We start from the raw sequence: 26,175 nt of genomic DNA, 5'->3' as shown, positions 1-26,175 counted from the left end.
TCTATTTTTTGTAATTTTGATAATGCAAATGTTGATATCAAAACAGCAATACTTTAACATGTTACATAAGTTATGCAATTATTCAGTCAATGAACCATGAATGATGTACATGGCTAAACAATCTCCATGCAAATGAAATGTGCCAATGCTAACACAACTGTATACCAAATATGATTGACCTAACACTTGTGATTCACCATAAACTAGACCTAATCACAAACTAATACATGTACATTGTTGATGCCACTGGTACCTAGGCATCAATTTTTGACTCCATCAAGGCAAGACAAAAATAGTGTTCCATTAAATTCATACTTTTTATTCAGAGATTGATTGTGCTTAGATCCTACTAATGGTTGTCTCTTAAAGTTATCTCATTTTTGCAGATAATGTTTTTGATAATTTAAAAGTTCAAATGTAGTTATATAATTATTTAGTACATGTACTAAATACATGTATGTGTAATCAATATATGAACATTTTTTTAGTAATAAATGATTGACAAGCTACTACTCATAGTGAAATATTAAATAAAGAGAGAGATAATGGAAGATTTTCCCCCCTTTCAAACAGGAGGTTTTGCATCCTTGTTTCAGAATATGACAACTTGAATGAAAGTGTTCACACAAATTATTAATCTTGTTTTCAGCTAAAATTTACAAAACTTATAGAATTACCTTAGCATTCAGATGATTCAAGAGCTTAGCAGTTCTGATATGACTTGTCAAACTACATAACAAATCAAAAAGGTTGGAACTTTTTGGAGTTGTTCCCAAAAACCTAAAATAAAAATATCATTTATATTTGCCTATGTTTTCAAGATGTATTCATTACTGATATTTGTCCATAGAAGTTTTTTAAGTTATTTATTTTATTTCTGAGCAAAAGTTGTACATGAAAAACTAAATTTAAACAAATAAATGCAAATTTTCAACAAAAATTTGATGGTAATTTTCATAATTTAATAAATAAAACACTTATTTTACTGAAAAATAAAAATCAACTTCCAAGTTGATTAAAAGCATCTCAAAAATGTTGGAACCTTCTGAAAAAAAGAAGTCTTTTCAAGCATGAAAAGAATCCCTGTTTTATATGTCATAACAAAAATCTTACCTAATGACAACAGTTGCCTTCCCATCAAACCATTCATTGGCCTTTTTGGCTATCATTGCCATAAGGGATGTTTTACCACTACCAGATTCACCATGAATAACAAGAGGATGCTTTTTGTCACTTTTTAAATAGGTATGCACGGCCTGAAGAAAAAGAAATGATTATAATAATATTTGATTTTTGTTTACAAATGGGCATTTTTCAAAATCAGCTAATTGATATATCATGAATTTTTTTGAATGAGTTATGACATTCTGAAAGCTAATAATTGTGATTCCTCAATGTGTATATTAAAGGCAGCAAATTCGATTATATGTATATATGACACTACTTGAGCGATATTTGATTTTTTTTAGTCGAGCAGAAAGAGAATATATGATGTCATAAGTCTATACATTATTGACATGGCCTAGATAAAATAATGATAAACAGATTATCAATAGTCTTTCAAACTGACGGGCGTTACTTGGCTACATCTTAGACTAAAGTGTACACATGTACAGTAAGCTACAAGAACAAAACAAAAATATTTTTTTATAAGAAAAATGCTCTTATCAATATAACTAGAGGCTCTAAAGGTTGCACTTTGTAAATACAGCTGTTTCTCAAAACACGCCTCTTTTGGGGAGTAATTGAATATTCATAGAAAATTCATTTTGTTTACATACTGGTTCCCAGTTATGCTCTCTGTATTCCATATCGCAGAGACAGAACTTGGGAATGTTACCAGTAAATAAACACGTGCATATTGTTTACATTGAAATCTGTGGTAATCTTTCATTCGAGGTAGGGGTAGTTAAGAAAATTAGTGTAAGTTTAAACTCTGAGAAGTTCAGGGCATATAAACGTTGAAAATATGCCGCACAGCCCTATATTTTGACCTTTGAAAAAAATTGTGGTGCATATGAACTTTCAATTCTAGGATAAGATTTTTTTCAAAACTTCATAGTAAAAGTGGTACAGTTTTAGCCGTAAAAGGAGTTCCTATGGGAAATTGCATTGTCAATATTTACAGAAATGCAACCTATATAGGGTGAAAAAGGGGAACATTCAGAATTTAACCAAATTTGCTTTATTTCACAGATTTTAAAGAAATTAACTCAAATAAGAAGTTTTATAAATATTTAATGAAGATTGATAGAATCCTGGGCCTTAAATATGATGACTCAGCATAAATTCACAGTTTACAGTATGCATAGTTTACCTAAAGTCCTGGATACAAAATTAAATCATAATATTTGCATATTTGTAAGTTAAATTGTTAAGAAGTGCTTATATTTACTCTTCGCAGTCATTGAAACTCATAGATCCTTCCTGAATATTATTTATGGGGTATTTGTGTCCTTTCGATAACCCAAAAGTAAGCCGCAACACCTAAATCTGCTTTTTTGTCACCACGGCATAATAAATACAAGCTAGAAAAACAAAAATATCTCAAGAAAACTTACAATAGTGTGTCCTATCTTGAATATGTACTAAATATTCCAAATTGCTAGAAACAGCAGAATTATTTAGGAAATTTGAGGCCCCAGGGGCAAGAAACATAGAAAATTGCCTACTCCCTGGGTCATAAAACAAATAATTTAACTTGTAAATGCTATGATTTTATGATTTTAAAGTTCTTGATATAGAAAACAATAACTATGCTTGGAAGTTATGCAAAAATCAAATGTTAGCAGTCATCTCTACAACATTTTAAGTGAATTTATATCTCAGACTGGTATCTGCATACATACAACTATTGCAAATATGGCTTTGTTTGAACACTTCTAGTATATATAGTAGCTAAATTGTGTCAGATATATGGTTAAAGATGATACTGTTGTGACAAGGATTCTAAATTGACCATTTGAGGCAGAAAATGTGTTCTTTAATTGACAAATAGGCATACAGTAAGATGTGGACTGGAGATAGAGGCTGGATTGGATACTTTATATAATCTTGAATGTTGTAATGATTGACTGCTAAACATTACATTTATGATATTCTGATATGCTTTCAATATGTTATCAAAACAGTTTTTAACAGGTGATAAGCATTTTTTATCAGAAAATATGCAAATAGGGTAAGCTGGCAATAATTAAAGTCTTGTTTTCAAATTCTTTAAAAAATTGAAACAGGGGAGGGGGTATAAAATGTATAGTTAAGAAAAACTTAGAGTATACACAGTGATTTATCCTGATAAATGAGTATTAATGTGAGAAAAACTGATTTTAGAGAGTTTTCTATTTGAATAAATGTCTGTATAGGTTGCACTTTGTAAATACAGCTGTTTCTCAAAACACGCCTCTTTTGGGGAGTAATTGAATATTCATAGAAAATTCATTTTGTTTACATACTGGTTCCCAGTTATGCTCTCTGTATTCCATATCGCAGAGACAGAACTTGGGAATGTTACCAGTAAATAAACACGTGCATATTGTTTACATTGAAATCTGTGGTAATCTTTCATTCGAGGTAGGGGTAGTTAAGAAAATTAGTGTAAGTTTAAACTCTGAGAAGTTCAGGGCATATAAACGTTGAAAATATGCCGCACAGCCCTATATTTTGACCTTTGAAAAAAATTGTGGTGCATCATGAACTTTCAATTCTAGGATAAGATTTTTTTCAAAACTTCATAGTAAAAGTGGTACAGTTTTAGCCGTAAAAGGAGTTCCTATGGGAAATTGCATTGTCAATATTTACAGAAATGCAACCTAAAGAGCCTGTGTCGCTCACCTTGGTCTATATGACTATTAAACAAAGGAAGCAGATGGATTCATGACAAAATTGTATTTTGGTGATGGTGATGTGTTTGTACATCTTACTTTACTGAACATCCTTGCAGCTTACAATTATCTCTATCTATAATGAACTTGGCCCAGTAGTTTCAGTGGAAAATTTTAGTAAAAATTTACAATTTTATAAAAATTGTTGAAAATTGACTATAAAGGACAATAACTCCTTAGGGGGTCAATTGACCATTTCGGTCATGTTGACTTATTTGTAAATCTTACTTTGCTGAACATTATTGCTGTTTACAGTTTATCTCTATCTATAATAATATTCAAGACAATAACCAAAAACAGCAAAATTTCCTTAAAATTACCAATTCAGGGGCAGCAACCCAACAACGGGTTGTCCGATTCATTTGAAAATTTCGGGGCAGATAGATCTTGACCTGATAAACAATTTAACCCCGTCAGATTTGCTCTAAACGCTTTGGTTTTTGAGTTATAAGCCAAAAACTGCATTTTACCCCTATGTTCTATTTTTAGCCATGGCGGCCATCTTGGTTGGATGGCCAGGTCATCGGACACATTTTTTAAACTAGATACCCCAAAGATGATTGTGGATAAGTTTGGATAAATTTGGCCCATCAGTTTCAGAGGAGAAGATTTTTGTAAAAGATTACTAAGATTTACGAAAAATGGTTAAAAATTGACTATAAAGGGCAATAACTCCTATATGGGTCAACTGACCATTTCGGTCATGTTGACTTATTTGTAAATCTGACTTTGCTGAACATTATTGCTGTTTACAGTTTATTTCTATCTATAATAATTTTCAAGATAATAACCAAAAACAGTAAAATTTCCTTAAAATTACCAATTCAGGGGCAGGAACCCAACAACGGGTTGTCCGATTTATCTGAAAATTTCAGGGCAGATAGATCTTGACCTGATAAACAATTTGACCCCCGTGTCAGATTTGCTCTAAAGGCTTTGGTTTTTGAGTTATAAGCCAAAAACTGCATTTTACCCCTATGTTCTATTTTTAGCCATGGCGGCCATCTTGGTTGGATAGCCGGGTCATCAGACACATTTTTTAAACTAGATAACCAAAAGATGATTGTGGATAAGTTTGGATTAATTTGGCCCAGTAGTTTCAGAGGAGAAGATTTTTGTAAAAGATTACTAAGATTTACGAAAAATGGTTAAAAATTGACTATAAAGGGCAATAACTCCTATATTGGTTAACTGACCATTTCGGTCATGTTGACTTATTTGTAAATCTTACTTTGCTGAACATTATTGCTGTTTACAGTTTATTTCTATCTATAATAATTTTCAAGATAATAACCAAAAACAGTAAAATTTCCTTAAAATTACCTATTCAGGGCAGCAACCCAACAACAGGTTGTCAGATTCATCTGAAAATTTCAGGGTAAATAAATCTTGACCTGATAAACAATTTTACCAATTGTCAGATTTGCTCTAAATGCTTTGGTTTTTAAGTTATAAGCCAAAAACTGCATTTTACCCCTATGTTCTATTTTTAGCCGTGGCGGCCATCTTGGTTGGTTGGCTGGGTCACCGGACACATTTTTTAAACTAGATACCCCAAAGATAATTGTGGCCAAGTTTGGATAAATTTGGCCTAGTAGTTTCAGAGGAGAAGATTTTTGTAAAAGATTACTAAGATTTATGAACTAGAGGCTCTAAAGAGCCTGTGTCGCTCACCTTGGTCTATGTGCATATTAAACAAAGGACACAAATGGATTCATGACAAAATTGTATTTTGGTGATGGTGATGTGTTTGAAGTTCTTACTTTACTGAACGATTTTGCTTCTTACAATTATATCTATAATGAACTTTGCCCATTAGAAACAGAGAACTATATTTGGTAAAAATTTACATATATTTACCAAATTAATGAAAATTGTTAAAAATTGACTATAAAGGGCAATAACTCCTTAAGGGGTCAATTGACCATTTAGGTCATGTTGACTTATTTGTAGATCTTACTTTGCTGAACATTATTGCTGTTTACAGTTTATCGCTATCTATAATAGTATTCAAGATAACCAAAAACGGCAAAATTTCTTTAAAAATTACCAATTGGAGGGCAGCAACCCAACAACCAGTTGTCCAATTCATCTGAAAAATTCAGGGCAGATAGATATTGACTTGATTAACAATTTAACTTCTTGTCAGATTTGCTCTAGATGCTTTGAATTCATAGTTATAAGCCAAAAACTGCATTTTACCCCTATGTTCTATTTTTAGCCGTGGCGGCCATCTTGGTTGAATGGCCAGGTCATCGGACACATTTTTCAAACTAGATACCCCAAAGATGATTGTGGCCTAGTAGTTTCAGTGGAGATTTTGTAAAAGATTACTTAGATTTATGAAAAATGGTTAAAGATTGACTATAAAGGGCAATAACTCCTAAAGGGGTCAACTGACCATTTTGGTCATGTTGACTTATTTGTAGATCTTACTTTGCTGAACATTATTGCTGTTTACAGTTTATCTCTATCTATAATAATATTCAAGATAATAACCAAAAACAGCAAAATTTCCTCAAAATTACCAATTCAGGGGCAGCAACCCAACAACCGATTGACTGATTCATCTGAAAATTTCAGGGCAGATAGATCTTGACCTGATAAACATTTTTATCCCGTCAGATTTCCTCAAAATGCTTTGGTTTTTGAGTTATAAGCCAAGAACTGCATTTTACCCCTTTGTTCTATTTTTAGCCGTGGCGGCCATCTTGGTTGGTTGACCAGGTCACGCCACACATTTTTTAAACTAGATACCCCAAAGATGATTGTGGCCAAGTTTGGATTAATTTGGCCCAGTATTTTCAGAGGAGAAGATTTTTGTAAAAGATTACTTTAATTAACGAAAAATGGTTAAAAATTGACTATAAAGGGCAATAACTCCTAAACGGGTCAACTGACCATTTTGGTCATGTTGACTTATTTGTAGATCTTACTTTGCTGAACATTATTGCTGTTTACAGTTTATCTCTATCTATAATAATATTCAAGATAATAACCAAAAACAGCAAAATTTCCTCAAAATTACCAATTCAGGGGCAGCAACCCAACAACCGATTGACCGATTCATCTGAAAATTTCAGGGCAGATAGATCTTGACCTGATAAACATTTTTACCCCATGTCAGATTTGCTCTAAATGCTTTGGTTTTTGAGTTATAAGCCAAAAACTGCATTTTACCCCTATGTTCTATTTTTAGCCGTGGCAGCCATCTTGGTTGGTTGACCGGGTCACGCCACACATTTTTTAAACTAGATACCCCAATGATGATTGTGGCCAAGTTTGGTTTGATTTGGCCCAGTAGTTTCAGAGGAGAAGATTTTTGTAAAAGTTAACGACGACGGACGACGACGACGGACGACGGACGCCAAGTGATGAGAAAAGCTCACTTATTTGTAGATCTTACTTTGCTGAACATTATTGCTGTTTACAGTTTATCTCTATCTATAATAATATTCAAGATAATAACCATATAACGGCAAAATTTCCTTAAAATTGCCAATTCAGGGGCAGCAACCCAACAACCGGTTGTCCGATTCGTCTGAAAATTTCAGGGCAGATAGATCTTGACTTAATAAACAATTTAACCCCATGTCAGATTTGCTCTAAATGGTTCGGTTTTTGAGTTATAAGCCAAAAACTGCATTTTACCCCTATGTTCTATTTTTAGCCGTGGCAGCCATCTTGGTTGGTTGACCGGGTCACGCCACACATTTTTTAAACTAGATACCCCAATGATGATTGTGGCCAAGTTTGGTTTGATTTGGCCCAGTAGTTTCAGAGGAGAAGATTTTTGTAAAAGTTAACGACGACGGACGACGGACGACGCCGGACGACGGACGACGCCGGACGACGACGGACGCCGGACGCCAAGTGATGAGAAAAGCTCACTTGGCCCTTTGGGCCAGGTGAGCTAAAAAGAAGATCATCTGAAACTATGGGTGCATAGGAAAAGTTTTAATATTTCTGCATTTGTAGTATAAGAAACAGATTTTTAACTTGTGGGGTACTGTTTTGCTGGGGTTTTGTGATGAAGACTGTATATCTGCTAAAACGATTTATGTTGAAAAATGGAAAATATGTATTGTGACCCTCCCTTTGACCCACTGATCAAAACCATGATCTTTTTAAGGTGTATTCTTGGCAGCAGTTCTTTTGCGCCAATTACTGTTTCTCTGGGGTACCATTTGCGCCAAATTTTGTTTTCCAAATGTATCAATTGCATCAATATTCGGAACTCATTTGCGCCAATTTACCTGTACACATATCTATCATAAATATTAATAATTAATATATATATATATATATATTATTATTTTTGGCATAAAAAGCATCACATGTTCGGAGATATTTCACCATGAAGATGAGCATCTGGAGAGAAATTACTTAAAATTCATAAGACAGTCAATGTACAGAGAGAGAATAAAACTTATTGCTTTGCTGAATATTTAATAAAGATATACCAATAGAGAAGAAATAAGAAACTTTTGCTGATTATGTTTTAGCCATATATGTTGATGACACAGTGCTATGTTCCCACCATGCGTATGGGCTATATTATTATTAGGAATTATTATGAACTGTTTTATGCATTTAACATTTCAACCTTCAATGTTTGTGTTTTTGGACAATAAAGTGAAGTTATACAAGCTACTACGTACATTATATTGGGAAGTACCCATGCAGCAGCAGTAATAAGAAGATATCTTTCAGAACAGGAAACATTTGCTGTGTAAACTGCCAGTTCAAAGTTCAAACTAGAGGCTCTAAAGAGCCTGTGTCGCTCACCTTGGTATATGTGAATATTAAACAAAGGAAGCAGATGGATTCATGACAAAATTGTGTTTTGGTGATGGTGATGTGTTTGTACATCTTACTTTACTGAACATTCTTGCTGCTTACAATTATCTCTATCTATAATGATCTTGGCCCAGTAGTTTCAGTGGAAAATGTTAGTAAAAATTTACAATGAAATTGTTAAAAATTGACTATAAAAGACAATAACTCATTAGGGGGTCAACTGACCATTTTGGTCATGATGACTTATTTTTAGGTCTAACTTTGCTGTACATTATTGCAGTTTACAGTTTATCTCTATCTATAATAATATTCAAGATAATAACAAAAAACGTCAAAATTTCCTTAAAATTACCAATTATGGGGCAGCAACCCAACAACCGGTTGTCGGATCCATCTGAAAATTTCAGGGCAGATAGATCTTGACATGATTAACAATTTCACTCCATCAGATTTGCTCTAAATGCTTTGATTTTTGAGTTATAAGCCAAAAACTGCATTTTACCCCTATGTTCTATATTTATCCGTGGCGGCCATCTTGGTTGGATGGCCAGGTCACCGGACAAATTTTTTAAACTACATACCCCAAAGATGATTGTGGCCAAGTTTGGATTAATTTAGCCCAGTAGTTTCAGAGGAGAAGATTTTTGTAAAAGATTACTAAGATTTACGAAAAATGGTTAAAAATTGACTATAAAGGGCAATAACTCCTTAAGGGGTCAACTGACCATTTTGGTCATGTTGACTAATTTGTAAATCTTACTTTGCTGAACATTATTGCTGTTTACAGTTTATCTCTATCTATAATAATATTCAAGATAATAACCAAAAACAGCAAAATTTCCATAAAATTACCAATTCAGGGGCAGCAACCCATCAACGGGTTGTCCGATTCATCTGAAAATTTCAGGGCAGAAAGATCTTGACCTGATAAACAATTTTACCCCCATGTCAGATTTGCTCTAAATGCTTTGGTTTTTGAGTAATAAGCCAAAAACTGCATTTTACCCCTATGTTCTATTTTTAGCCATGGCGGCCATCTTGGTTGGTTGGCGGGGTCACCGGACACATTTTTTAAACTAGATACCCCAATGATGATTGTGGCCAAGTTTGATCAAATTTGGCTTAGTAGTTTCAGAGGAGAAGATTTTTGTAAAAGTTAACGACGACGGACGCAGGATGACGGACGCCGGACGCAAAGTGATGGGAAAAGCTCACTTGGCCCTTCGGGCCAGGTGAGCTAATAAAGGAGTAGGGAAGTAATTTTTCTTCTAAATGGCACAATCATATGTTTTATTTTTGGCGCAAATGATACCATGTTATTTTAAAACATGTGGCGCAAACGTAGCATTGGAGGAAAAAAGTTGTGGCGCAAAAGGACGCATTTTTGGTGCAAAAGGATCTCTCCCGTATTCTCTAGCTTATCATGTTTTACATATGGTTCAAAGAATAAAACTTGTAATAAAATCCCAAAAATTCAGTCTATCAGTCTCTTGCTGTTGCCTTGACTAATTGACCACAAAATTTAAAGTTTTGTTTTTACCCGTCAATTAAAAGTGGAGCACTGTGACCTTAACTATAAAATTAAGAATAAATTAAAAAATATTCTTATTTCTCAACCCTCAAAAACTGATTCAAACAAAAATAATCAAATGGTAGAAATGCCTACCTCCAGAGTATCTTCTTTGCCTTTAAAATCAGCACACTTTGTCTGGCAAAACAAAAGATGTTGTCTGATTTCATCTTTTACTGGATCACTTTTCTTCTTCTTGTCTGCTGCAATGATGTCATCTATTAACTGCTTTAATTTCCTTTCTGAATCGTCAGTAATTTTATCAAGATAATCACTGTGTTCTTTGATACTAGGATCCAAACCTAATAAAATAACAAAATTTAAAATATGTTTATGAATTGTTTAAATATTGTAAAATAAATACTTTTTATCTCCATGTATCTCAATAGACAACTTTCGGGTTTGATGCATTTCAGGTAAAAACTTAGACGGTACTCATGGCTAGGGGTTAGAATTTGCTTAAAGCATGAATACCATTTGAATTATTCAGTTGATGAATCTCATTTAGGAAGTCATATGAACTATTTAGACTAAATCTAAAGAATGAACTTTTATATAAAAAAAAATATCAAATATCCCAGAAAGACTGGTCTGACATCTGAGAGCCTTAAATGTCAATTTCTTAGATGAAAGAGGCATAATCTTTTAAACAGTTAATATAAAGGCAATTAAAATTGAATTTTTATTCATGATATGTCTACACATTGGTGGTGATCAAATAAAATAAAATTGGAACTTTAAAAAGTTAAAAGAATACCAAGTCACAGTGACCTTAATTTTATAAGTCTCTGGATTGACAAAACAAATGATTGACATGAGTATCTACTCACCCTTCTCTTGCCATGATACATTATAGGATAAGATATTCTCTGCTGGTAACTTCTTTGTCAAAAAAGTTAAAAGAATACTAAGTCACAGTGACCTTAATTTTATAAGTCTCTGGATTGACAAAACAAATGATTGACACGAGTATCTACTCACCCTTCTCTTGCCATGATACATTATAGGATAAGATATTCTCTGCTGGTAACTTCTTTGTCAAATCGCCTTTCAAATCTTCCAACAATGTTTTCACCTTTTTGACCTTTTCATCAGGACCATTACATTCTAAAGAACAAATGTCAATCTAAATCTAAAGCATTTACTTATTGTTAACTCTGATGACCCCAAGATCTGATAGCTGACAATAGACAACTTTCGAGTTCGATGCATTTCCGTCAAAAACTCTGGTTTTAGTGAACGTCATTTGTGCGTTTAGGGGCGTCGTCACTTCCGTTTCAATGTTGAGCGAGTAGTTGGAAAACTATAATTCTATATTGTACGAATTATTCAGCCAAATTAAATTCTCAAAATTGCTGTCATTAGGGAATTGTCATTAAGTACCTACAGAACAACCATTATATCTAGTTTATCCTGCACAACGACGATCACTAAGACGCTTGATGAACGTAAATAGTGCAGGGATACAGGCGATCCCCTCTATCTGGCAAATGACGTCATAAAGGCGCGCATAATTGACGAGTTTTTGCCGGTGATGGATGAACTCGAAAGTGGTCTATTACATCATACAGAATTTGATCTCCGTGTAGACTGCTACAGTAACTTGCAGTCACTTTCATATTTTTTTATATTAATCTGTGAATGAAACTATTAAAACAGGGGAAATTGCCTCTAAATATATAGTATTGCATGGCATGAGCAATCTTAAAAATAATTTTGAAAGATAGTGAGGTAAAATTGTACCTTAATGAAAAATGTATCAGTATCCAGAAACCATTGATATGTATACGTACATGTAACAAAATTGATATCCTATGCAAAGGAAACTAGTGAGAGTTATTTAAGTCACAAATCCTGACAAGCATTTGACAATAAAAACAGTTAAAGGGGCAGTTTTTTCTGTTTAATGCATTTTCTTATAATCATTTCTTTTTTTATAGTTATGAAAAATTTCTTCTTTGATAAAATGATATAATATAAAAGATGTGCATTGTGTATGACATACACTTATAAAATAAACTAAAACAGGCTTTGCTCATTGTTGAAGGCCATAAGGTGACTTATAGTTGTTAAGTTCTGTGTCATTTTGGTCTCTTGTGGACAGTTGTCTCATTGGCAATCATACCACATCTTCTTTTTTAAAATCATGTTCACTGATGATTAGGGCATAGCTTTTTCCTAGTTGTACCTAGATGTATCAATATTACTAACCGTACCAACAATGGTAAAAAAACAAATTCTTGAAAACTTGATTTAAAAGTATCAAAATTATTTACCAGTGTGCCAAATTTTTTTATTCAAATATGACTTATACTTTTAATATTAATTGACGAATGCAATATTCATGTATTGTTACAAAAAATATGTTAGCTATAATGTATCAGAAAATTCACTTGAAATTGGTGCAATTATATATACAGCACATACATACACACGATATCAATTTGGCTGAAAATTATTCACACATGTGGCGTAGTTGAAAATGATAGAAAGAAATGGTTCCTTAAAAACTTGTTAAACAGAATAACATGTAATCTATGATCAATGATTGCGAAGTTTTCTCTGTTACCCAAAACAAACTTGTTAAACAGGTAAACAGTTGGCACAGCAAACATGTGCTCTCATATCAACACATTGACAGTGTGAAATACAAACACTCCAACTGGTCCAAGACCACAATTGTCGTCCCTTGATTTTCGTTGTTCATGAATATAGTCCCTAGTGTTGACAGTGGGTTACTTGCCATTAATTTTTATACCCCTTCCAAATTTATTTCTCCATGTTTAATGTCTCAAATTGCAGGTAGGGGGGTGAAATTACACTGTAAAAAAATTTGGGTCCAGAATTTTAAAGGAAAGTAGTGATTTGGTCCAGGTGAAAAAGGTTGAAAATTAGCACTTCGGAAGCTGTCAAAAGATTTCAAGACGCCCTAAACATAAAATTGTCCATATTTTGAGTTAGAGCCGATGAAGTTTTCTATAATTTTGATATAATTTGTCCCAAAAGTAGTACAACACACTGTAAAAGTTTCTTTGAGAAAGCGCAGGTGGGATTTTTTTTATTTTCATTTATGTTCTAAAAGAAATGCACTACAAAATAATTGTGGTCTCGGACCAACTCACCTTTAGTTTTTTTTTAAACTGGTCTGTAAGTTAAATTCAAACTAAAAACATCTCTTTTCTTTTATTCCAACATGATTCATATACAAGCATCAGTTATTTATCTTCTAGTATACAATTATTGAATTTTGATGAGGCTGATACAAGTCGATTCTTACATTGATACCAGTGGATTAAAGGATTTATCCAATGCAGATAGTTAAATTATCAAATATCGAGATTGGATAAATACATTAATCCACGAGAAACTATGTAAGAATCAGTTTCTCTAATGATTAAAACATAAATTTCCTTTTTAGCCAAACTAAAATACCATTTGAGTGCCTTCCACTTTCCACAAAGTTTTCAATTTCATTAACACCTGTTAGCCTATTTTAATTCATCCAGTAAGCTGAGAGAGGTTCACACCCTAAAAATCATCCAATCATCTTTTGAGATCATCGGCAACTAACCACACATTGATGAAAAATTTATACAATGGGTTCAGAAAGGGATAAATTTCCATAGAATTAGAGAAAATAATTTATCAACCCTACAGATATGATATTCACTGAGGCTAAAGGCTGAGTGTGTATTTCATATCTCTGGGGTTGATAAATCATTGTATCAACTGAAATCAAGTCAACAATTGCTTTATTATATGACTTTTTATCCTTCTCCAATTTTATAGTATTTGCTCAAGGTACTTTTGAAACAGCTCCCTGTTTTTATATCTCTGTTTTTATATCAAATATTTGCTCAAGGTACTTTTGAAACAGCTCCCTGTTTTTATATCAAATATATCTTCCGCTTTTGCAGTTGCTAATTAATTGTCATATAATATTCTGAATTTGTAGTCTGACAGCAAACATAAAAGCAACTTTAGCAAGCAATTCATATCACTGTTCAGAATATTTTAACTAAAAAAATAAATCACAGCAAATTATTCATTACAGTATAATACAGAATGCAAGCAAGCATAGTACTGATACAGTTATACATTGTATCATCTCCACACATTCACAGCAGCAATATCTATATACAAAATACATTTGCAATTACAAATGCTCACTAGTTATGCATTTTGACAGAATTCTGTTACATGTAAATTTGCATTCAAATCGCACAATGCTATAAAAGCATTTTTAAAAAAGGAAAGCCTATGATGTATTTTCAAAATATAGTTTAACAGCTGCCTGCTTATGCATTTTAACAGCAGCATGCTATTCCTACATTATGCTTATTATGTATTAGAATAACAACATGCTATCTATGCATTTAAATAACTGCTAATTTTCCTTTTAAAGGGGAATCAGGACTATTCCACTGCACATAATTTCACGCATGAATTACCATGCACACGAATAGTTGTGTTGTACATTCACTATTTTTTTTAAATATTTTAATCGATTAAAAATGTTAAATTTTTGTATTTTTGTGACTAAAAAATCATTATCATTATTATGTGTATCTGTGAAAGGCTCAAAATGACAATTCACCCAATTTCACCATTTTCCTCGCCAACATTTTGTATTTTAAGGCAAAATAATTTATTTTCCTTTTTGGTGACCTATATTCTTTATTTGCTTATTCTTTGAAGCTATATTTCAGCTTTTTCTATTACAGTTTTGGACCAAGTGTCACAGACAGTTGTTTTGATATTCAGATAAAAATATGTCAACACCTCTATTTTCCCTATCATTTCATTGAAAAAGGGTCCCTTTTACATTATTACATACCTGTTTAAAGGTAAAATTTTGAGCTTTAAAAATGGTCTGGGACCCCCTATTTTTTTTCCGACAAATTTGATTCATTCTCTGTAAAGATTGAAATAATACGGCACTTCTGACAGAAACTGCAGGCCCTAGACACCTTAATAGCAGAATGCTAATGCTTTTAAACAGTTGCATGCTTCTATACATTATAACAACTGTTAATTTGACAATTTACAGACAATACTCATAAGGCATTATAACAGCAGAATGCTAGGACTCATGCAGAATTATAAACTAGCAATAACTATATATAGTATCCTAATGTCCTTTACATAACACAAGATTTGAAGAACTGAACTTACATCAATGAAATCTGAAACCCTTAAAATCATAACCTATGAATTATTATTAGATACACATGATACACGAGTATATGTCATGTATGTGGAAGTATAGAGTACTGTGGATTCATTATTATTCGTTGGATACCAATATTCGTGGGTTTTGTGGATACAGCTGAACCACAAATTTTAATGTTCAACAAATGCCAAATTTTATATAAGCTTGTATGCAGACTTTGCCAAAACCATGAAATCCAATATTCGCGATATAATAATGCAAGTTTTCCTCAATCCACGAAAATTGGTATCAACGAAAATACAATTGAGATTCATTTACTGAAAATTCATATAAATGTCTGCATTAGCAGTTAAATGGAAATCAGAATGAAACAAACAAATTCTACTTATTCTAAATACATAATGGCACAGACAGTATTCTTTCTGTGAAAAATTTAAAAAAATAAATGTATTTCACAGTCAATTTTTTTAACAACAGAATACATGTGTATAATTTTCATTTTCTATGGAGACATTAAAGTATCAACAATCAATCTTATTTGCAATTTATCAGTCAGACTTTCTATAGTAAAGATTAAAATCCTTCAACAGGTTCAAATATAAACTTTTCGTACCACTTTTTTTTTTATCATTCTTTATGTAACATGGCAAAAATATAAAGATAGACTTACACTATAATGACCAACTATACAATTGTTGTAACCATAATCCAGAAGTCAACCTAAACTTTCATTACATATCACTTAATGTGTACTTTTCATGAGCAATGATAGACATTTTTAGTGGAACAGAAAAGGTTGCTACATCTTTATCTGCATTCCTTTTTCGTGCTCTCTAAAGATGAACAATAATATAAATATATACAATCTTTCAAAACTCATGTATACCTATAAATCTGGATAGTTGGTAAGAGGGTTTCTGTTCCTCTATATCTGTAATATTACGTTTCAACCATAAACATTTCTTTCCAAGATCTTGGCTGGATAACCCACTCATGACCTCAGTATGAGTAACTAAAAGAAATAATATAAAAAGAATTTCAAACTTATGTTGTTTAATTTCATTGTTTATATACATTATACCTATCACAATGTTAAATCAAAGCATTGTAAGCTCTATGGGATAGGTTATTGAAAAACAGAATGAAAGTAATTATGATTGTCATCAACTTATTAGCATAGTTTATTATACATGTACATGTATATCTAAACTACATGCATCAGTACAATATTGAAGTGTATTTACTGGGATTATCTATCTAGCCAAATGTTTATTAACCAAGGTTCATGTGTATTTGTACTTTGAATTATGAACAACCCTGTTTTATGAGTAAATACATGTACAGTTGCCTCTCTTTATAATCTCAAATATAAAAAAGAAGATGTGGTATGATTGCCAATGAGACAACACTCCACACGAGACCAAATGACACAGAAACTAACAGCTAAATGTCACATTTCCCTTAAAAATTTTGTATCTCAAAGTTCCCAGTTAGTTCCCACTGATAAATCTGATTACATAAACCCTAATATATCAATTTTTTTGTCCAAACAATTTTGACACTTCTAGTCATGTAAAGAGGTCAGATGAACCATGCAAGACATATCTGTAACACTTACAATTATTCCTTCATCAAAAATAATTAATATAACATATTGACTGTGGCAATTCTTCAATATTCCTTAGATTGGAGGTCCTCATGATAATTCGATAACAACAAAAACAACTATACTTTATTTTAAGAGGGTTACACGGTTAGCTATATAACTAATCTTCCCTGAGGCCCTCAACATGAAAATCATACAAAATGCAAATATATAAAATGCATTAGTATAAAAAGTCAAGTATGATAATAATGTTCAATACAACTTGATAAAATGTTATGAAAAAATAAACATGATGACATAATCAGTTCTTAATATTATCTATAAAGCTAGGTTGATTTTAATAAATGATCTGTTATTTTGTATTTGAAAGAATTAACATTTGTAATATTTCTTAACAGTATTGGCAAATTATTCCACAAGAATGGTCTAGAATACAAAAAAGATTTTTTGAACAATTCTGTTTTTGGTTAAGGGAGTATGAGGTTTCCTTGAACAGCATTTCTCAAGGGGTATGGATTTCTGTCTGAAACATAATGAAACTTGTTAGTAAGATATGATAGTCTTCATTTCTAATGCACTTAAATGTCATCACAAACTTGTGATATTTTATTCTCTGTTCAACTGTCATCCAGTTTTTAAAAGTGTTTGAATAATGGCTGATAAAATCTGAAAATGCAATAATTTTACTAAGAGTGGCAGAAGAACCTTTTTCAAGATGTTTGGATTACAGAGGAGGTTAAAGGGGGGCCAGCCTCCCTCCCCACCTTTTGTGGGGAAAACATTTATTGACTGTAGGGAATCACTGGACCATCACTGGAGCAGGCCCCTCTTAGGCAGTCAGTGGGCCTCCACTTAAGAAAATTTCTGGATCCGCCACTATAGTAGGCCCTTATTTTTGCAAGAATTTTGGATTGCAGGGAACTTGGGATTTACCAATATTGGAACTCAGGAATTAATGATTAAATTTTCTGGATCTGCAAAAGAATATTTTCACCCGAATTTTGATGGCACTTCCTCCTAATGCTTCTCTATCAAGTGAAGAAGAATGTACCTGATACTTTGAGTTTATATGCCTCCTCTTGTGGTAAAGCCTTCTCTGCTGCTGTTACTAAGACATCTAACATAGTGTCACTTTCTTCCCACCATTTTTTTCTGGCTGCTTTCTGTTTCTCTTTGTCATCTTGTTCAAGGAATTCTGGGAGGTTAGTGCTGATTGGCTGAAGGATATATTTTGGCGGGTCATAGTTCTCGTCTTTCACATACCACCTGGAATAACAAAATTTTACATTATTATTATGGGAAAAAGAAACAAAATGATGTGCTTATTTGTGCAAAAGTAATGAAACTTTTCCACAGAATCACTTTCACTTGGTCAATGTATTTAAACTTTTGTCAGTTCTTCTGCGACATTGAATAAATACAATAGCTATTTTTCTCTGTGTTGCTTATTCATAGGGACCTTTTACTTTTTTCTAAGAGAAATACATCACTCATTGATCAATTCATCAGAAGAAAATGTTCTTCAAAGAAGTGGAAAAAACAATTTCAACAATTTCATGACTTATCTTTTTATTAAAAAAAAACTTACTTTGAAAAAAGCTGTTGTTGATCACTGATATCCATGTATGCAATTATTTTCTCATATTTTTCAGCAAGAATCTTTCTTGGAAGGGAACGGTATCCATATTTATGAGACAACAGAGTCTGAAAAAAGTGAAATTTGTAACAAATATCCCTGCAATGGGATTATACGTGATGCCTATAACATTAGCATTCAACTGTAAAGTAACCTGACTAAAAACATAACTTCAAATGTGAAGTTTTTCAAATTTAATTCATTGCTGAAAACCAACTTATTTGAATACATACTTTTTCATATGTTGTTTGATTTTTTCTAGCAGACTAAACAGTAGTTGATAAGGATCAATTAATTTTGATGACATATATTGATGGAATTGTTGGTTGCTTAACATCCCGTTGCAAATAATTCATGCATGTTCAGGACGATGTTTACATATAAGTCCATGTATATGATCAAGTTTGACTTATTCTTATTGATCTATATACACTTTATTTTTTCTACTTTAAATGTTGTGTTTATATTTCCTACTAAAACAAAAATATTTACAGTAAATCTAGACTAGTGTTGGAAATTACCCTAAAATCTTCTTAAAATCTACAAAACTGTGCAATTTCATATATGAAAATTTATTAACTCCCTCTAATTAAGTTAATAAATACCATAATCAACAGTGTAATGTAAGATAGAATCGAAACATATTCTATGGTCAATCTCTTGTCAAAAAGAGATAAATTCTTTAAATTAAACATACTAGGAAATTTGGTCCAGCTGAGTATTTCTGGCAGTTAGCTAGTTCATAAAGACATATTTCTGTAGTCATGTGATCATTGGTTGCCTCATCTCGTATTCCCCATCTCATGTCCACGATTTGAAACTCAAAACCTCTCTGCTGACAATATTCTTTAAGGCGAGGAAATGTTGTTTCCATCATTCTATTTCTCTCATGCATAGTGTCTGAAACAATAATGGTCCATGTTCTTATTGTTTCTAACCATTGTACAATTGATTTTCATTCTTAGGCTTTCAACATGCCTTTAGACTGTCTTTTAAATACTACAACCATGTTGAAAGCCTAATTCATAAACAAACCTAATTATCAAAGTTTAAAGTTTGTAAAAATAAGGGGGAAGGTCAAATACTAGCCAATTTAACCTGTCAACTGTCAATGATCCTGTGTCATGTCAGGAATTTCAATGATAATTGTTTATGACAGATCATATATTCTTGTGTCTACTGTCCTTATTAGAATTTTACGAAAGGGTTTTTTGATTAATTGATTTCCTTATGTCCAGTGGCAAATATTGCAAATCTATTCAGAACCAGAACAAATTAAACCAGGTTCTTCGCAGGGCGCAGCTTTATACGACCCCAGTGGTCGAACCCTGAACAGTTGGGGCAAATTTGGTCTTCATATTCAAGGTTGATACTGTCTGAATTTTGATTGTGATCCAATTTTTGACATAATATAGGTTTTTGTCACAAAATTAATGTGGTCAAACATCTAACAAATCTATTGCACAATACAATGTACTGTGAATTTTGAAATTTGAAAATTTTTGAAAAAAAAAGGAATTGATTAAAAAAATGGTAAACCCCCCCCCCCCCAAAACTTATTGAAACCCCCCTTGGAGCAATAACCCTTAAACTCAATCCCATGCTTTCCTTTGTAGTATTGAACCTTGTAGTACAATTTCAGAGAGATCCATACACTTAATAAACACAGTTATTGTCATAATTGTTTGTCTTTTTCTTTGGTTACATCTTCTGACATCAGACTCGGACTTCTCTTGAACTGAATTTTAATGTGCGTATTGTTATGTGTTTCCTTTTCTACATTGGATAGAGGTATATGGGGAGGGTTGAGATCTCATAAACATGTTTATCCCCGCCCCATTTTTGCGCCTGTCCCAAGTCAGGAGCCTCTGGCCTTTGTTAGTCTTGTATTATTTTTAATTTAAGTTTCTTGAGTACAATTTGGAGTTTAGTATGGCGTTCATAATCACTGAACTAGTATATATATTTGTTTAGTGGCCAGCTGAAGGACGCCTCCAGGTGCAGGAATTTCTCGCTGCATTAAAGACCTATTGGTGACCTTCTGCTGTTGTCTGTTCTATGGTCAGGTTGTTGTCTCTTTGACACATTCCCCATTTCCATTCTCAATTTTACTTGATGTGCAGAGAGCATGGTACTTGCCATACAAGGGGGATTTATGGATTTGATTTCTTATGGTACACATGTATATCAATGGTATAGTACACAGAACATGAATTAGCTAAAAACATTTTCAGTGGTTCACTGTGAAGCAAGTGACTGATAATAATTGGAAATGATAACACTGGTTTGTATATAAAATTGCCTAATAGAGAAAATAATAAAAATATGTCAAAAAATGTCATTTGCTTACCTGTAAAAGTACTACTGGTAAAAATCCTGATTATTCTAGCAGGTGATGAGAATTCCTTGTTTAAATACCCCTGGTAAACGGCATCTTTCTTCACTGAATTCTCAAGAGTGGTCATAGATTCTGAGATCATTTTCATCAAGTCGTCTGCTTGTTTTTTTAATTTATCAAGATCCTCCATATTTCTTTTTTTGAAATCATCCTTGACCTTAGTAGATGCTGGATCAGATTTTTTGTCAGGAACATCAGGTGGTTTTGGTAATGGCGGCGGTGTTGGTTTAACAGCGACTTTAGTTTCTTGCTCGTGACTGGTAGAAGTACTTTCAGCCGGTACTTCAGGTTCACTGTAAATAAAACAAGTGTGCATTTACTAAGTTTATTACCTGCTTAACAAGTTGGTTAACTTAAATGATACCACTGCAAAATGTTTGTGAAAATATATCACACAGTAAGGCATGCTGACAGTCAAGATAACAGCAAATTTGGGATGTTCTGAATTATTACCCAAGAATTTATTTTAAAGGATTCCAATGAACCCTGTTTTTTGCTTCTGTCAGTGTTAAAATTTAATGTTGTCTGTAAACAGTAAAATTATTTATCAAAATTTAATTCAGATTTTTTTTTTATTCCAAAGTTGTTTTCTTCAGATGCTATTTCTTGATCCTGAAAATTTGCTTCTATACAAGTTTATGTTTAATTCAGTTCATTTAAGCAGTTGTTGGAAGATCTGTTAACAAGTACATGTTTAAAAAAAGATATACATGTACATGTATGATACTTGATTAAAATATGTTTTACTTTTGTAGCTATTTATCTAGTTTTTTTTTTTAATTCAAATGAAGAATAATTAATAGCTAAATAAACTTTTGTGGATAGTAATAGAATGCCTCTCCTTAATTGTATATTGTAATTGTCAACTGTTATTCATTTTTTTTTTTAGACATTTAGATATTTTGTTTGATTTAGTTTTGAAAGTCTTCTCACTGTGTAAAATGCTGTAAGGCAATCCAAACAGCCATCAAGACACAACCATAATACTAGTGATTTTGTTACAAAAATTACATGGTTCCAATTAACTGAATAAAAAATCAACACAAGGATAGAAATGTAGAACATCAGTTCTGTGACATCCACAAGACCAAAGAGATAAATATTATTTTAAGAACACCTTGTAGACAATAGATTAATGATTTTTTGGTGATATATTTCTAATAAATCTTCATTTTTTTTATTAAAATAAATTTTAATTGTTCTCCATTTTTGATACCAGTGACTGAGATTGAGTTAACGTTGTCATCTGTATAGAACTTAGGAGCACCATATTTATGTCTGTACAGAACTTAGGAGCACCATATTTATGTCTTTACAGGACTAATAGGAGCACCATATTTATGTCTGTACAGGACTTTATAGGAGCACCATATTTATGTCTGTACAGAACTTAGGAGCACCATATTTATGTCTTTGTCAGTTGGACATTTCTATTTGAAATTCATTTAAGAATTGAATGCTTCTTTTTGTAAATTCGTTGGGGTGTAAAAGCATTGACCGAAGTACATTTTGTATGAAGCGCAGAAGCGCTTCATTCTAAAAATGTGCACATGGTCAACTCTTTTACAACCCTATGAAGTTACAAAAAGAAGCATTCAATACTTATAATTACATTTTTAAGCTAGGATCCTGAAAACATGAATTTTACCAATTTTTTATTTAATTTACCTGTGCACTTTATTGTGGGACCACGTGTTATCATGAATGATAAGTTTTATTGTGTAATGCAATTGCTTAAGGAATAACATGTGATGTGCAGTTAACCAATCAGAATAACGTATTATAATGAAACATACATTTAATGTAATTATTTTGAAATATTCCTCAAAAACTGCTGTACGGTATTTCAAACAAGCTTAAGCTTAGTGATTTGGTCCCAAAACTAATAACTTGTGCTGGAACAAATTTCTTCTAACTGACAATAAAATGATAGAGATGAAGACATCAATTGGATGAAGTTGAAGACATATGACATATGACCGACTGACCTAAACATGAAAACATTTAACCAGTAAAAAGAAACATACTTTTCACTAGCAATATTTTTATAATTATCTCCCTTAGATAAATTATATTTATTTTTAAAATTATCTCCCTTAGATAAATTCATATTCACAATTTTTATGTTTAAACTTAAAGATTATTTATTATCTTTATTACTCAGATTTCAGATGTTGCATTTGGGAATTAGTAGTTAGAATTCTTTGTGACAGGTTTTACTCTGCAAACATGCCAAGATAAGATTTTAGTTTAAAAATGTCAGTGAGATTAAAGGATTAAGACTATTTTCTGTAATTGTTATCATCCAAGTTTTGGTGTTTAATAACAGAAAGATTGAAATCGATTGATAAATATTCTGATTGAGCACCTTTTAGTTAAAGCTGTCATTTCCTTTCTAGATTAAGTAAATCTCTTGATGCAGTATTTTCTCGCTGTGTTAAAGTCCCATTGGTGGCCTTTGGCTGTTTTCTGCTAGGGTTGTTGTCTCTTTAACACATTCCCCAATTTCATTCTCAATTTTACGTTAAATTTTATTTTTTAACTGTTATTTTTCTAAATTCATGTCTTTTAACCCAATTTAGATTTTATTTTGTTATTTGTGCCTGAGATTGAAAACAAAAAAAGTCCAACCTTTTTTTTATAAAGGACTAAATTCTTTCAGAATTTTAAGAAAATAGACCATTCACCCATAATCCTTTCAACTTATCATACAGAATTTATGAATATGTATTATTCTCAAAGATCAGACCAGGCAGGTAATTTGTTCTAGAAAAACACAAATCTATGATTGATTGATGATTTTGTGTTCAAAGACACTTTCAATAAAATTGAGAATTGAAATGGGGAATGTGTCAAAGAGACGACAACCTGACCTCAGAGACAACAGCCAACCACAAATGGGTCTTCACTGCAGGGAGAAACTCCTGCACCCAGAGGAGTCCTTCAGCTGGCCCCTTAACAAATATGTATACAAGTTCAGTGATGATGGAGGTCATACTACATTGTACTAAACTCCGAATTATACACAAGAAACTAAAATTAAATATCAAACAAGACTAACAAAGGCCAGAGGCTCCTGACTTGGGACAGGCGCAAAAAATGCTCAACCCTCCCCTATACATCTAGCCAACATAGAAAAAACAAACACACAACAATACGCACTGTAAAACTCAGTTTAAGAGAAGTCTGAGTCCAATAAAACCACTGATCTTTGGTAGGAAAAGTAACAATCCTAGTCAATTGAGATTGAAAATGAGCTCTCCTACCACATGTGGAAATGGAACTCACAACCTCAGCGTTGATATGCTATAGACTAGTGATACAGGAGTACTACTACTTCGATCACTTGGCCACGGAGGCCCCTAACAAATCAATTAATTATAAGGAAAAATAAATCATCTTCATTATTAGGTTCAACTAATTAATATTGACAATAAGTGAGATTAAACTATTTATAGGACTGTATTGGACAAATGTTGGTAGAAAAAGATCTCATAAAATTATATTGTTTCTGATGAATATGAAACAGTAGCAGAACCAAATTCAAGGTTGTTTCTGCAGAAATTTCGCCAATTTTCATTTACTCTAAAAAGTTTTACAACAATATCTAATCATACATGTAAAAGGGAAAAAACTGTTCTGACTACATGTATTTCTTAAAAATGTTCAAGCAACTCTTTTACTGAATGCATGTACAAGAATTATGGACATTTCAAGGCGAGATAACTCGTGTTAATTTTCTATTCTGGTTCCCAATTTGTTCTGATCGTCTGGTGACCAGTAGATAAGAAAAGATAACTCCCCTAAACATACACCCCACCAATAGATGTAGATTTGCCGTTAGGCATATTGCGTAATTAATGTTATTAGCAATTACACGATAATTCCAGAAGCAATAGATTTTAGAAGGGATCCCCACTATGACTTTAAAAACTCTAGGTCAGCCAAATAAAGGTTAATGATCCTTGATTTAAGAAGAAATATCCGAAGCAGATATCCATTATAAATTATCTGTTGATTTTGTAAATATAAACAAGGAGGTTATATGATACAGACCATTCTATTAAATTGTATTTGAAAAGTAACGGTGTAAAACAAAGTTGTGGAATAGAGAACTTGAAGCTGTAAAGTCTGATTTTGTCATTGAAATTTATAAAATTATTTGCTTAACTATGTATTTATTGTTTATTGTTAATTCTATATATATACTTTATTTAAGACAAATGTATCAAAAAGTTTTGATTCGTTTATTCTACATTTGCCAGAGGTACAATTATGTATAGCGAGAGGGTTGAATTCACGGCTCACAAAACATGTTTCACCCTGCCGCATTTTTACGCCTGTCCCAAGTCGGGAGCTCCTTGTCTGTCTTTTTTATTCTTGTGGGTTGTTTTTAATTTTAGTTAATTCAAGGATTTGTATAGTTCATTTATGTGTTTAATTTTTGGAGTTTAGTATGACGTCGATTTTCATTAGTTCATTCACAAACATTCGAAACTCAACTAGACCCAACTCGAATTATTCAGTGCCCTCTATCTACTACTTTTCTCGAGGGTGTGATCGAAGTGATCGTAACATAACGACTGGATTATTCGGGTTAAACTAGACCTAACTAAGGCCGTGTTCACACCAAATGCCTTGTACAGTAAACATGTTTACATTTGGTTTAATGTAATCTACACTAGTTTCACATAAGATTTGTCCACATCTATACACCTTGTTTAGTTACCTGTACATAAGATTTGTTCACACTTGTAAACTAAATGTCATTTCAATGTTCATTACGTAGAACCGAACTCAAATTTCCGAACAACTTTTCAAGCAGTAAGGGAACGACCATTTGACTTTAAAAAAAAAAGGGGGAATGGATTTTCCCACAATTTGATTAAAACAAATCGGGTCATACAGATGATTAGTCTGAATCCAAAGTTTCCCCATACATTATAGTGTTAAATATTGAATTGGTACCATCGAAAAAAATTGAATATTAACTTTCGCGCGAGAAAAAAATCGGACTCTGAGTCCACCCCCCCCCCCCCCCCCTTTTTTTTTTTAAAGTAAAGTGGTTGCTCCTTTAAGAAAGTCATTCTGGATTATTACATTTCTATCTT

At 32.5% G+C, this 26,175-nt stretch overlaps 1 protein-coding gene across 1 annotated transcript in view; it reads right to left on the bottom strand.

The window, feature by feature from the left end:
• LOC139482764 (NACHT domain- and WD repeat-containing protein 1-like) overlaps positions 1 to 26,175 on the bottom strand; it is a 68,171-nt gene that overhangs the window by 34,737 nt on the left and 7,259 nt on the right. Inside the window, exons 2-10 of the mRNA XM_071266833.1 lie at positions 21,017 to 21,357; positions 19,364 to 19,566; positions 18,619 to 18,734; positions 18,082 to 18,296; positions 16,311 to 16,436; positions 11,233 to 11,358; positions 10,348 to 10,553; positions 1,114 to 1,256; positions 678 to 780 (exon numbers count right to left, since the gene is read on the bottom strand). Coding sequence (XP_071122934.1) covers positions 678 to 780; positions 1,114 to 1,256; positions 10,348 to 10,553; positions 11,233 to 11,358; positions 16,311 to 16,436; positions 18,082 to 18,296; positions 18,619 to 18,734; positions 19,364 to 19,566; positions 21,017 to 21,357 — 1,579 coding nt within the window. The remainder of the gene's footprint in view (positions 1 to 677; positions 781 to 1,113; positions 1,257 to 10,347; positions 10,554 to 11,232; positions 11,359 to 16,310; positions 16,437 to 18,081; positions 18,297 to 18,618; positions 18,735 to 19,363; positions 19,567 to 21,016; positions 21,358 to 26,175) is intronic.

This window comes from Mytilus edulis, chromosome 1 (assembly GCF_963676685.1).
Source record: "Mytilus edulis chromosome 1, xbMytEdul2.2, whole genome shotgun sequence".
NCBI lineage: Eukaryota > Metazoa > Mollusca > Bivalvia > Mytilida > Mytilidae > Mytilus > Mytilus edulis.
Note: the sequence above shows the minus strand (reverse complement) of the source record. Positions and strands in the feature narration are given on the sequence as shown.